Source organism: Prinia subflava, chromosome 14 (assembly GCF_021018805.1).
Source record: "Prinia subflava isolate CZ2003 ecotype Zambia chromosome 14, Cam_Psub_1.2, whole genome shotgun sequence".
Taxonomy (NCBI): Eukaryota; Metazoa; Chordata; class Aves; order Passeriformes; family Cisticolidae; genus Prinia; species Prinia subflava.
Genome location: NC_086260.1, coordinates 5,235,402 through 5,248,344, shown reverse-complemented (window position 1 = coordinate 5,248,344; position 12,943 = coordinate 5,235,402). Strand labels below are relative to the sequence as shown.

Here is a 12,943-nt window from a genome sequence, read left to right as displayed (position 1 = left end):
TTTCAGTGGGGTAATTTACAGAGTGCCTCCATGCTTTGAGAGATGACAGAACAGAGCATGAGCTCCTAATTTCCACCTGTATCTCAAATCCCCACTGCAGCACCAGATGAAGACAGGGCTTGAAACCAACCAAAGCAGCTCAACCAGAACACGTTTTAAGTTCATGCCAAGATGATTCTTTTCAGAGAATGCTCCATACTCCAGCCTCTCCATATCAGACCCTAGAAGAACAGGGATGTTACCTCTGAATTCCTTATTGTGGGATCAGACTCACATAAGCCTTGATGGCAGGAACTCATCTTCAACCATACAATGCATATTCCCCAAACATTCTTGTGACTCACAGCATTGCCCATCCACACTAATGAGATTAAATTTGTATATATATACAGATAAATGTATGTATATAGATATGATTGTGTGTTTATATCCACAAATAAGCAGTCTCCCTGTTTATGCGTGTATACATGAAATGGACGAATGCTAAATCAACAAATCGATTGCACTGAGTTCTCAAATACTGTACCCAGCATTCAAACAGGAAAGTTGGGCACAAAGACCTCCGATTTACAACCGAGGTGGGTAATTTCCTTCAGGTTAAAAGACAAACCACACAGCAGCAGTTGTGCAATACAAGCTCAGCACCAGCACACCCTTTACCCCAGAGCCCTGCACCTGCAGCCAGGAGCATTCCCAGCATGGCAGAGAACCGCACACAAACACGCTTTGTTTGCTCCAGGGGCTTCTGCTTCGGGGAAAACACTTCTGCTCACAAGTGTGGACCAAAGTAAGATTCTCATGCAGCTGCTCATGAGGAAAAGGTAAAATAGCAGAGTTGGTTGCCAAAGGCACAAGGGCTGTATAGAATGTGCGTATCTCATTGTACCTCAGCATGGCTGCTTGGTGAGGTGAATAATCAACTCCCGGTACACCTCAAGAGAGCCCCTGAGCCCTTCCACGAGGGTGATCTACACCTCCCCATCGTTCTGCTGAGGTTCAGGACCACCGGGAAGCCTGAGCTAGGATCGATTTCCCCAGGAGAGCACAGCCCATCTTCACCCCAGCCTGACCTCAGCCAGCCGCACTGAGCCAAACCAACGCGGAACGCGTTCAGACAGCGGGCATCGCTCCGTGCACAGCGTCCCGCAGCTCTGCCGCTGAAATAATTCACATCTCTTTGCTGTGAGGGGAGCAAAGCGCTCAGAGAACGTGCTCCCGGTCAGCTTTGCCCTGCCCAGCCCTGGGCCGGCAGAGCTTCGCCGGGGCTGAAGGTTGGACGCATCCTCCAGCCCGAGCACCGCAGCCAGCGGGAGGAGGAAGGTCCCTTCCTTCAGAGGAGAGGCTGCGAGCGGAGCCGCGCCGGCCGCGGGGCTCCGGCGGGCACAGCGAGCGGGGCGGAGGCTGCCGGCAGCAGGGGCGGCGGGGCGCGGGGCCGGGCTCGCTCACTCACCGGGAATTCGCCCCGCAGGCGGGCGGATCGCAGCGCCAGCTCCCGCAGCACGGCCCCCGCCTGCCCGGCCAAGGGCGCCGCCATCTTCTCCGCTGTCCCCGCCCTGCCCCGCGCCCCGGGCGGAAGCCCCGGCGGAGGCGGAGGGGCCGTGCCCGGAGGGGCTGCGGAGGCCGGGTCATGGGGTCGGCACCGCGGGGAAGCCCCGGTAGAGGGGCCGTGCCCTGAGGGGCTGCGGAGGCCGGGGCGTGGGGTCGGCACCGCGGGGAAGCCCCGGCGGAGGCGGAGGGGACAGGGTGGGTCCCGGGAGCGGGGTGCACCCTCAGGGGCTGCAGGGGGCCGGGGCGGTGCGGTCGGCACCGCGGGGAAGCCCCGGTAGAGGGGCCGTGCCCTGAGGGGCTGCGGAGGCCGGGGCGGTGGGGTCGGCACCGCGGGGAAGGCTATAGGCCCGTGTGAGGCAAGGTGCGGGATCTCTGTGACGAGGAAAGGCCGAAGGAGTTGTGTCTGTTCAGCCTCTCCACTGAGAGGGGACTTTGTTAATGTGCATAACTGTGTGAAGGTTTCAGGAAGATGGACCGGGCTCTGCTCGGTGGTGTGCAGCGATAGGACTGAGAGGCAATGGACACAAACTGATGCCCAGGGAGTTCTGCCTGGACATGAAGAGCTTCCTCGCTGTGCACTGACCCATCAAGGGAACAGATTGCCCAGAGAGGGTGCGGAGTCTCCCTCGCTGGAGATGCTCCAGGGCTGTCTGGACACGGTCCTGTGCTCTGGGGTGACTCAGCTTGAGCAGGGAGGATGGACCAGAGGAGCTGCTGCGGTCCCTTCCAGCCCGACCCGCTCGGTGAAACCCTTGAAGGGTGTCTGGGGCTGGAGCAGGACAGGGCTTTGGAGAAGGCAGCGCCTGGAACATGCAGGCAGCGATAGGTGGAGGGGCTGGGAGGTCTGAGGTGCCAGCTTTGGACTGCTGGAGGCTGTTCTGACTTCTTTTTTCGTGACTAAAAGGTCTCTTGTTTTTTGTTAGGAAATATGAAATTAACCCAAGCTAATAAATCTTAATAAGGCTTGCTGGGATCTGGCTGACTCTTCATAGGCACATTATTCTGAACTCTACAAAACACCTCTGTTCTTCGTCCACAAGTATCTCAGGTTGAAGATCAGGAGGAATTTTTTCACAGAGAAGGTTGTCAGGCGTTAGAATCAGCTACCCAGGGTAGTGGTGGAGTCACCATCCCTGGAGGTTTTTAACAAAAGACTGGATGTGGCATTTGGTGCTGTGATCTATTTGATCAGGTGGTAATTGGTCACAGGTTGGACTTGGGGATTTCAGTGGTCTCTTCCAACCTAAATAATTGTGGGAATCTGCCAAACCTGAGACACCAAACTCAGGCCCACTTGGGGGATGGAGCAGAAGAGCAGAGCCCCGGTAGCTTTATGTCCATCACGTGGACTTAAAATCTGACATGAGTGTACAGTCTGAGCAGAGGTTTCATGAAAGTGAGTCCCAGAAGCCAGATTTGTGCAAATTGTTCCATCTATCAGGAATGACTTAGGGGCTGTGTGGACATGGGTATATCATGTCTACAGCCTGAAGCAAACTCAGCAGTCAGGTGGCCTGGTCCTTGCACATACAGTCACTATGTGCCCTGGTTGAGCATTTCCTTATCTGTTTCTTTCTCGTGCACACTTTGGATAATCCACCCCTGAGTACAGAGAATTAACCAAATAGCTCACACAAATCGCCCATTTACAATCACGGTTTGAAAAAAAAAAATGCTGAAATTGAGTGGTGGCTGAGATACCCTTGCAATTTTACAACAGTTCATATTAAATTCACCTCTATTGAAGCATGCAGAGTTAGTATTGTGTGGAGGCATTATTTATGCTGAACATTATTTATTCAGTGGTTTATGATGAAATAGTTGGATAAACACTTAAATCCCCATCTTCCAGTCCAGGATGTGAGTGGGAACAAAGGAAAATGCTCCTTTCAGGGCTTAGAACTTACACTCCCAAATGTGTTTTTTAAAAAATCAGGACTGAACAACTCCTTTATTGGAATTTAATCAGCAAATAAATTATATGTCTAACAGAGGTAAAAATCTGCAATTTCATAAAAAATGAGGTGCTAGAAAAATCTGAAATTGAACACTTTTGTCTTTGTCATGACAATTTAAGTAAAGTAATATGTTTCAATAAAGAATCTGGAGGTGCTATTTTTTGATAGCATTGAACAATAATGTATGGTACCAGTATTAACCCAGGTATTACTGTGTGCTTGTTCTTTCAGAATATTATATACTAAGTTAGGTATTATGATGGAAGAACTATAATTTCATTTTTAGTTTCATGACTGTGGTTCAGTAAGCACAGCGTTCCCTATTCATACAGACTATTATGGCTGTCTGCATTAGGTTTATATATATAGCAGGTATATAAGCTTTCAGATAATGTCTGTGAATTGCATGCAAGGCTGTCATTTAATGCTATGAGGAGCATTCTCACTGCTTAATATAAATAATGCAGAACCTGCTTTACTATATTTTTATTGTTGAGATTTAGTGGAAAACCACTGTGCAAATGCACAGCATGGAGAAGTCACCAAGACATGATTTTTTTTTTGTATCTCTTTTACAGAACATGCCTGACCTTTAAAGTATGAGGAGAAAAGATAGAGAGATTCATTGTCTTCACATCCAGTTTTCTTCTGTGTATGTGTGAACCAAAGAAAATTCAGATGAAACAGGTCTCTGAAGCAATTAGAGCAAGCAAGAGCCAGAATTTTCAGATCCTGGAGTACAAGATGTGTTGGTGTGTGAGAGGAGGGACAAGTTGTGAATAGTTGTTGGGGAACACACTTGAAATGCAGGAATTTGGGAACAGCTGAGGAATGTCTCAACACACCATCCTCACAAATAAGGAAGGGAAGGAAGTGCAAAATAAAAAAGGATATAGGGAGAGCCTGGTTTCAAAGGTCATTGCTTCTAGACTTCCAGACATTCCTCCCCATATCTCTCATGGATATGCAGCATTTGAGTGTGCTGCTGTTCTATCTTCCCCAAGATACAGAAAAGGTTAGAGTGTAGCTAAGCTCTTAGCAGTGTTCTATTTGATGCAAAACAACCAATAATGGTTTTGCAATTAAGTTTAAAAAAGAACATTGTGTAAGGTTTATATCTCTTTAGAAGTTATCATTAAGGCTAAATGTTTGATAGTGTTCAAGTGAAAACGTTTAAAAACAAAAAAAAAAATCACATCACAGGTAAAGCACAGTTTTAAGTGTTTTTGCAATGACATTCTATATTCATTTTCTTAGCTGTGCAGATACCTCCCAAACCATTGTTTTTTGGTTTTTTTTTATTTTGTAATGTGTTGCTCTAGCTGGGTTTTGATGGGCTGTAGTTTCATTTCAGGGTACTGGAACCAGGGGGCTGAAAGGCATTTCCTCATTTGCACGTTGCCTTGTAATTGTTTTTATGTTAACTACAGATCCTGAGCTTCATATTCACGTGGATTTCATAGGGAATAAGTTTATAATAAATAAGTTTATTTGAAAGATACCCCACACACAGCATCCCCAAGAATAACAAGTGAGGGTAACAAAGCTGCAGCAAAGTCACTAAAATAGTCCCACTGTAGGTGGCTGAGAAACTGGAAACAGGATCATAGGGTGAGTCTGACAGTGCATGAGTCTGGCAGAGCATGAGTCCTGATGCACACGCACCTCTCAGTTAATGATGCTCATTCCCTTCCTCTGTTCAAATATTTAAACAAAAAGAAGAATGTGTGGTAAGTGGTAAATACACCAATGGGTGGAGGAAGGGCAACAAAGGATTAAGATAACAATGTTTGGGACTAAAAAGAAGGATGAAAATAAGGAATGGAAAAATAGTGTATTAGAATTGTAAATTGCCTCCTAGGTCACTGAGTTCAGTCATTGCATACAGCCACAAAATTTCCACTCCTTAGAACATTGTATATTATATATAGTATACATTAGTATATTGAAATATACTGGAAGGTATCCTGGAAGGAAGCAGGATGGGGTGGTTTTGGCTAGGTAGGATCAACTGTCCTGGTTTCCCTCTCTGCAGTAACACAGGAGCTCTGTGTGCTGCTGCATCACCAGGCTGTGTCTGTAAATATCAGTTTGCCCTTCTCATTTTCAGATTGTCTGCACCTCTGCTGCACACAGTGGAACTTGCATGTGGCTCAGAATGAAGGAACCAAGTGAAGCCTTGAAACAGTCTTTGCATCTTCTGCTCAATGCTGTGGGAAGCCAGGGTGCTGCATTTTAACACCGTGTGATGACTGTGACATGAAAAGTGAGAAGAAGTGTCTAAAACAGGGAAAACTTTAAATAATAACATGGAATAAAGAGAAAAAAGTAGTGGAATAACCAACTTTAAAACGATTTATAGCAAGAGAGGCAACACCAGGCGTACCAATAGTAACAATAATGCTCCACCTTTTTTGATATCTAACCACGTGACTCTGTAAAAACAAAACTTTAAAGAATTATGACATAAATTAATAGGCTGAAAACAATAGAAGTGATGCATTTGTTTACAGGAGAGCTGCTGCTACCTCTTGCCAGTGGCCTGCTGTATGAGGCAGACAGGTGAGTTTGGGTTTCTCAGCAGAGATAGACTGTAGGTCTATAACACTCAGTTCCAACAACACTGAGAACCCTGATATTGAGGGTGGAAAGACGATTTTATTGAACTTCTGTCAGAGACGATACAGGACTGTGAATACAAAAGGTGTAAAGATCTGAGCTGTGGAATACAGTGAAAACAACCTCTCGGAGTCTGGACCTCTTTGATAAGATGTCACTGCATCCTTACAAAGACTTTGAGTTCTCTATAGTGAATGTAAATTCAGGAGAGAAATGTCCAACAGTCTTTAAAAAAAAGAAAGCTAAATTTACTTGGGGGAAGGAATGGAGGTTAGAGCAGCAGCAAGACAGTGACATAAAGAAAAGACAGCCTCTGTTGTGTCTGCTGAGAAACTCAGTTTATTCGGTAGAAAAACATTCTAAAAAGAAATTAGATTTATTAAATATGAAGCAAAATCTTGACTAGATCAATAATCTTCTGTACATTCTGTATTTTAAAACGTATTTAGCAGCAAGCCATTATATTTAGAAACCTTCCTATCAGCAAGCTCTCTGGAGTGTACAGGAAAGTTCCCAGATGAAGAGTTTGCCAAGGCAGTCAAACCTCCACATCCACCATGCTGACTGATAGGAATCTGTGAAATCCACGTGAGCCATACAGGAAAGCTCTTTCCCAGCAGGGCTGCAATTCCCATATGGAAGAATAAAGGCAAGATGTCACTGTCGTAAGAGAAATTACTTGGATGCTGATAGAAAAAGCTTTTGTTTATGGTGTTCTGTGTGTCCTGCACAGTTATCTGCAAACAGGTGAACATTTTCCAGGAATGAAACCTGGTTACTGCTTGAGACTCTTGAAGGCTGTAGCTAAAAAAAGCAGTTTTTGTCCCTACTAAAGGGAGGCTGGCCAAATCAGGAAAGCTATAGGTGTTCTCCTCACAGCTAATCCATGTTTTAATTCACAGGTTGCAAAATACCTTGTTGCCTCAACCTGTTACAGGGCTTGAAATTGTCTATTGTAATTAATTTCCAGACCAGTAAGGTGAAAGGGCTGCTAATATGTGAGGGGTAATTTTTTCCTGATGAATTTTATGGGTTGCAGAGGCAGGGAAATTGATTTTTCTGCCAAATTAAGTATTGATCTAAAAGAAGCTTACTATGCTACCTAGTTTGGGGTCATAGGGTACTATTTCTGTGGGTTTTGTAGATTGCTTGCTGTATTTTCCTATTCCAATAAAATCTTTTGTCACAGAGGCAGGTTTCATTTTCATTACAATTGGTTGGACATCAGCAAGTGCTTCAGTGATCATGGAAGTTTATAAAACCCATAACCCTTCTGAGGAGCCCAACAAAGCAGTGCAGCACTGTGTGAAAGAGCTTGTAACAAAACCTGAATGCACCACCACAGGAAACTGAACTGCCTAAACATAAAGCAGGGTGACAACAGTTACTATGGCATTTGGTGCATATGCTCACTGCTTTGTTGTCTAGACAGCATATTTGGACATTTCCAAGTGTGTAAAATAAAAGAGGATTTTTTACCTTAGCTTGTGGCAAGAGCAGCTACAGCTGATGGAGCCAGGCTGTCCCCAGTCACGTCTGCAGGCAGATTTCATCACCGCTGCTTTGAGAAAATCTCATTGCCTCTATATGAAAATGCCAAATTTTGTAAATTTTTTTCTTATGTTGTGTGGTGTGATCTCTCAGATCAGCTGTGAGAAGAAGGGGAATACCTACAAATACAATCATACATTAAGCTGTGCTGATTTTTTTTTTGTAATCTGTTCCCTTTAGAATAAAAACACCAGCAAATAGCAATCTTCCTGCACATGGGACTGGCAAGGGGTGCTTCCAGGCATTTTTTGCTAGTTAAGTATCAGCTAATGTATCAATTCTTCAAAAATGAAATTTTAGTCAAAATGGAAGATCCTGGAGTAGAAAAAACAGACAATTACTCTTTCTGAGATCCCTTCAAATTACATGCAGAAAGCCTTTAGGAACCTGATGAAAACATTAAATATCATTAACTAAGAACTGATCATACCCATAGTGGACTGTAAATAGTTTCCTAACCATATAGCCTAAAAACTTTAACAGAATTCCAACTACATTTGGAAGCATCACCTCCCCCTCACAGAGGTTTGTAAATCAGCTGCATTAGTATTTGCTCTTTGAATGGTGTTTGCAAATTTTATGGAAATTCAAAGAGAAAATGGGCAAAGAGCAAAGTCTGTATCCTCAGGGGACAGTATCTATATGAACAGATGAGTAGGGAGGGTAAAGCCTCATGCTTGCCTTCTATGCATTTTATTCAGTAAAAGAAGCCATATCGTTTATTGACTTCATTTCTGTAAAACTCTTTTTAGCCTGTAAGCAGAATAACTCCAAAATGTTTTGCTTAGAAAGATTGTTACAACATACAGCTAACTATCTTCATAAACTCTTGGCAATGGACTAAGATTACCTCACCTTTAAGTCTTATGTGTGTGTACACATATACACTACATTTTTTCATGCTTTTGGAAATCATAATATAAAGTTTTTTTCTATTAATAGAGCTAGGAGAAATCAAAAAGGACTTCCTTATGGCCTATTCCTTTAATAGTGTCTACACAAGTACTTAGGAATTACCATATTTTTAATTAATATGCATTTGTTATAAAGATCAAAATAGGAATGCTTTAGCCATCAGCTTGGCTATAGCAGAGCCTGAAAAAATTCATTTGTATTCTGCCTCACAAAAGAAATTGGGGTAAAGTTTCTCTAAGCCACATGTTCTAGTATCCATCTGATTTAGTAAAGTAGCATTTTCAAGCTTAGCTGGGACATAGAGGACTGTCAGGTGTAGCTTCTGCTATGTATAGTGTTTGTCCTTAATAAATGTGTTTTGATGATTTTGTTTCTCTAGGAACACTGGGAATGTTTTAGTGCATACAAGCAAGTCTACAATCAAAATTCCACCCCAAGGGATATTTTTATGCCATCAATCTGGGCTTCAGAAAATGCTGAATTTTCTCTTTAGAAAACCAGTGAAGACCAATTCACTAATAACAAGTGCCACAGGGGGTATGTGATTTGTTTTGAGAGTCATTTAGGATCAAAATCCTGTGTGCTGTAATAAAAATTCTGGGAAACAACAGAAAATCTACATGGACAGCTCATTTAAAGGCTGTGATGGTTTTATGTTTGAGTAACATACATATCCTGAGCAAGTCACTATTTATTCACTTTGGATTTAGCTTCCTTAGACTTTTAACATATATTATGAGTGTTGAACTCTATACTGAAATGAATCCCTTTGTTACTCAAGGCTACCTGTGGCTTACTTGATGAAATTCAGAGTAGGATTCATAACAAATAACAGAGTTTGAAGGGATAAATGCTGAGAGTAAACTTCCTTATCTCTGCTGGTTTATGGGAACACAGTTATTACATTGTCTATGGCCCATGGTTCAGTTCTCTACAAAGGAGAGAACTCCACTACTAATCATCCTGCAGACATTAATGTGAATGCATAATGTAGGAATGCTCAAGTCTTATTTATAACTGAAAGAATTTAAAAGAATTTTAATATTGCCAATGAATAGACCCCCAAATTCCAATTAAATTTATATCTATATAAGACTTTGTGCATGTTTCATTCAATAATTGCATCTAATATTGCCAACAGGCAAAGAAAAACAGTAATGTATGCCTGGTATGGCACATGCCATGTTTCAACTGAGAGTGTGACTATTGCCACCCTATAAAACAGAAAATTATTGCAATTAATTCATTACTACAGAACAACAAATAACTGAGGAGTTTGCAAAATACATCAGTCTTCTGTGAAGAAGAGAAGACTTTATTAGGCAGTAATTGTTATGAATTAATCACTTAGCTTTAATGCTAAGTATGATCTTGTGATACAGCATAAAAATATGAGTGCCAGTCAATAAGCAGACAATGAATAGTCTTGGGAAGGGATTCATCTCTTGTCTAGAGTTCCTGGAGAATAGCAATGACTTTTTATTTTAACCTCTCGTTGGAAGCAGCAGTTCAGTTCAGGAATGGCACTGTGCCCAATCCAAACTTGTCACCACTATATCCTGCAGAAGTGTCTCATTCTTTTGAGGCCAGTGGAACTGATAAGTCAAATATTTCTTGCACATTTAAAGCAGACAAGACACAGGTAAAACCTTTTTAAAAGATAAAACATGGTACATGTGTATATATATGTGTGCATACATATATATATATTTAGTGGAGAGCTTTACTGATTTATATTAAAATATATGCTAAATATTATTTAAGATCTTTCTTCTGCTGGTTTCTGTGACAATAGGATTTTTCCAATAATTCCCTTTCTTCTTCCTCAGGTTTCCTCCAGTTTATTCAAAATGGTGAGGAAGTTTCAGTATACCTAATATTCCAGGGATTTCTAACCAGCATGAATAAATTAATTGCATATAGCACAGACAAATTGCATAGAATTGTTAATGTAGCCCAGTCATGCCCTGTTGCTTCTGTGCTGTCAGACTGAACAGGTCTGTCTTAATAACCTGAGAGAGGTTGAGAGAGTGAAAATCAACTCCATAAAATTCCACCCAAATGAGAAAATCAGTCCTGAATGGACAGTGAGTACAGACCATCAGAAATCATTTTTCTTGATGAGCAGATGGAGAAATGTGTTTTTGAAGGTGGGTTGTTAAGTGTTTCAAAGGTAACTATCAGAGGTCATTTCAGCCTCAGCTGATTCTCTCTTAGGCTTTAGCTAATACTAAATGGCAAGTTCACAAGTCTTACATGTACAGCTGTGGTCTGCTGAGTGAGAGGTGTTTATTGAAAGTTGAAGAAAAGTGACAAAGTCAAGGACCACAAAAAGAACCTTTTAGGACATCATTTCCTTATCTGGGAACTGAAAGCCAGGGATTGGTTCATGTTGTGTTGCATTTTGCTCTCTTGTCTATGTGGAACCAAACCATAGGTCCTGTTTGTCATGCAATTTCTGCTTGTTTTGTGAGGGATGCTGTATTTGTATATCTAAAAAACTCCATCATTCTCCATGAAGATAAGATGGTGTGCAATTTAAAGAAAAAAACACAAAGAACGCAGCAGGAGAACACAGAAATTGTTCTCCTAGTCAAAAGGCATGAACATGTCCTTATCTTCATGATATACTTCATAGCCATGGAACAATGATGAAGCAAAAACTCTCAGAGAGATTTAATATTCAATTATTTAGTCTCATGTCTTTCCTTATGTGCCAAAGTGTACAGCAGGCACATATGACAACTGTCCTTTACAGGCAGGGCTGTCACCCTGACTTCCTCCAGCCCATCTATCATGTCATTGTCACTGTGTTTTGAAGCACTGGGGCTGCAGTGCTGCCGACACTTCTGCCACTGCAGTGACACCTGAGCAACCAGCCAGTCTTAGGGCACTTCCTCTCATTTGTTAAGGAAGCTGAAATTTTCAGCAGGGAGCTATTGCTTCTCATTTATAAAGAAAAACATCGGCCATTATGGTAATAATACAGAAAGCCTCATTAATTACAGCACACAATAAAGAATAAAGGGAGTGTAAAGAAGCCAAGCAGATGGTGCATCATAATAAGACTTTTTAAACAGTAACCTTCACAGTAGGGAATGCTGAAGGTAAGAGTGCAACTTAACTTTCATTAAAACATTTTTATTTCTGTGTTTAGGACATAAGTGTATTTCCAGATTTTTTTTAGTGAAAGTTGAATTATTCTGGAAAGCCTGAATAAAACAAAAAGCAATACAATTTCTTTCTAATTACAGAGATTATAGAGTGTGAAGTGGGGGAGAAGGGGATATGCTATAAAGTTTTTGCTGTTTTCTGTCATTCCTTCTGCAGTTTTGAAACATACTGTAAAGAAAAAATGTTAAAAAAACTTTTTAAGAAGAGACAAAAATAGGGGCAGCTGTAGCTCTCTATTTTGGGAGTGTGGAGTTGGGGAAGAGGAGGCTTAGAGAGCATTGCATAAAACTAAGAGCCTTTGAGGTACAGTTTTGCCCAAAGGGAGGGAAGAGGAGGGTGAGAAAATACTGCTATAGGTTAGTGGCAGTTTTAAGAGACAAAACCCAGCAAAGATTCCTCCTCCCATATCCAGCATTCCTGTGTGCCCAGGAAATGAAAATGTAACCTGTCAGTTACCCTTGCAAGTATTCAGAAAATAGCTGTATTAGAAACCTATAAAATATTTTGTCAGAAAAATGATACCCAGACAATTACACACATCATAAAACAAGCAAAACTAAACCTGTGAGGTGTAAGGCTTCAATTCCCATAGAATAATTCATCAGGAGGATTCAATTTAATGAATGAAATGAGCGCTAAGAAAAAGCTTCTCTGTGCTTCAGCACAGCAGTAAAGAGCATTGTTCATCTCTGCTGGGTAACTGAGGTGTCCAGCCCTAGGAGCAGCAGCTGCTCAGAAAACACTTTGTGTGCTCACCTGCAGCCCCTGCGGGCTGGCCAAACTCAGCCTGCGTGCAAACCCCATCTGCCTTTGCTGATGCTGCAGTGGGAGCAGCCTCAAGCCTTTTTTATTTTTTTTTCCCCAGTATCCATTGACTTCAGCAGGATAACAGAGGGGATAACAGAAGATCTAGCTCTGTGCTGAGAGCTGAGGAGGATCTGTAAGAGATGGAAATCTTGGCTATTGGAACGGTTTGATGAAGTAGCCTGAAAGCTCCAGTCACATTTGAGAGCTTTTGCTCTAAGGTTTATTGCAAACATGGGCTTTATGCTTGGAGACAGTGAGTTTAAAGTAGTTGGTGCTCAATCTCCTAATATTATTCAACCAATTAGCTTTATTAGCTTCTGCTTGAAACAATGTATATAATGTGTAGCTGTTCCCAGTAAATTTTCCTGGAC

The 12,943-nt window shown here is 42.1% G+C and overlaps 1 protein-coding gene and 1 long non-coding RNA gene across 4 annotated transcripts in view; one reads left to right on the top strand and one right to left on the bottom strand.

Moving 5' to 3' along the window:
* Positions 1-1,600, bottom strand: part of SUCLG2 (succinate-CoA ligase GDP-forming subunit beta) — a 117,305-nt gene extending 115,705 nt beyond the window's left edge. The window contains exon 1 of the mRNA XM_063411458.1: positions 1,451-1,600. Coding sequence (XP_063267528.1) covers positions 1,451-1,534 — 84 coding nt within the window. The 5' untranslated portion in view covers positions 1,535-1,600. The remainder of the gene's footprint in view (positions 1-1,450) is intronic.
* A 3-nt stretch (positions 1,601-1,603) lies between these two features.
* On the top strand, positions 1,604-7,330 carry LOC134558022 (uncharacterized). 3 transcript variants are annotated; one of them, XR_010082245.1, is made up of 3 exons: positions 1,604-1,743; positions 4,085-4,158; positions 5,617-7,330. It is a non-coding gene; the product is annotated as an uncharacterized LOC134558022 (long non-coding RNA). The 3 variants fall into 3 exon arrangements; XR_010082243.1 differs by having other exon boundaries at positions 4,085-4,193; XR_010082244.1 differs by having other exon boundaries at positions 4,085-4,258.
* The last annotated feature ends 5,613 nt before the right edge of the window (positions 7,331-12,943 follow it).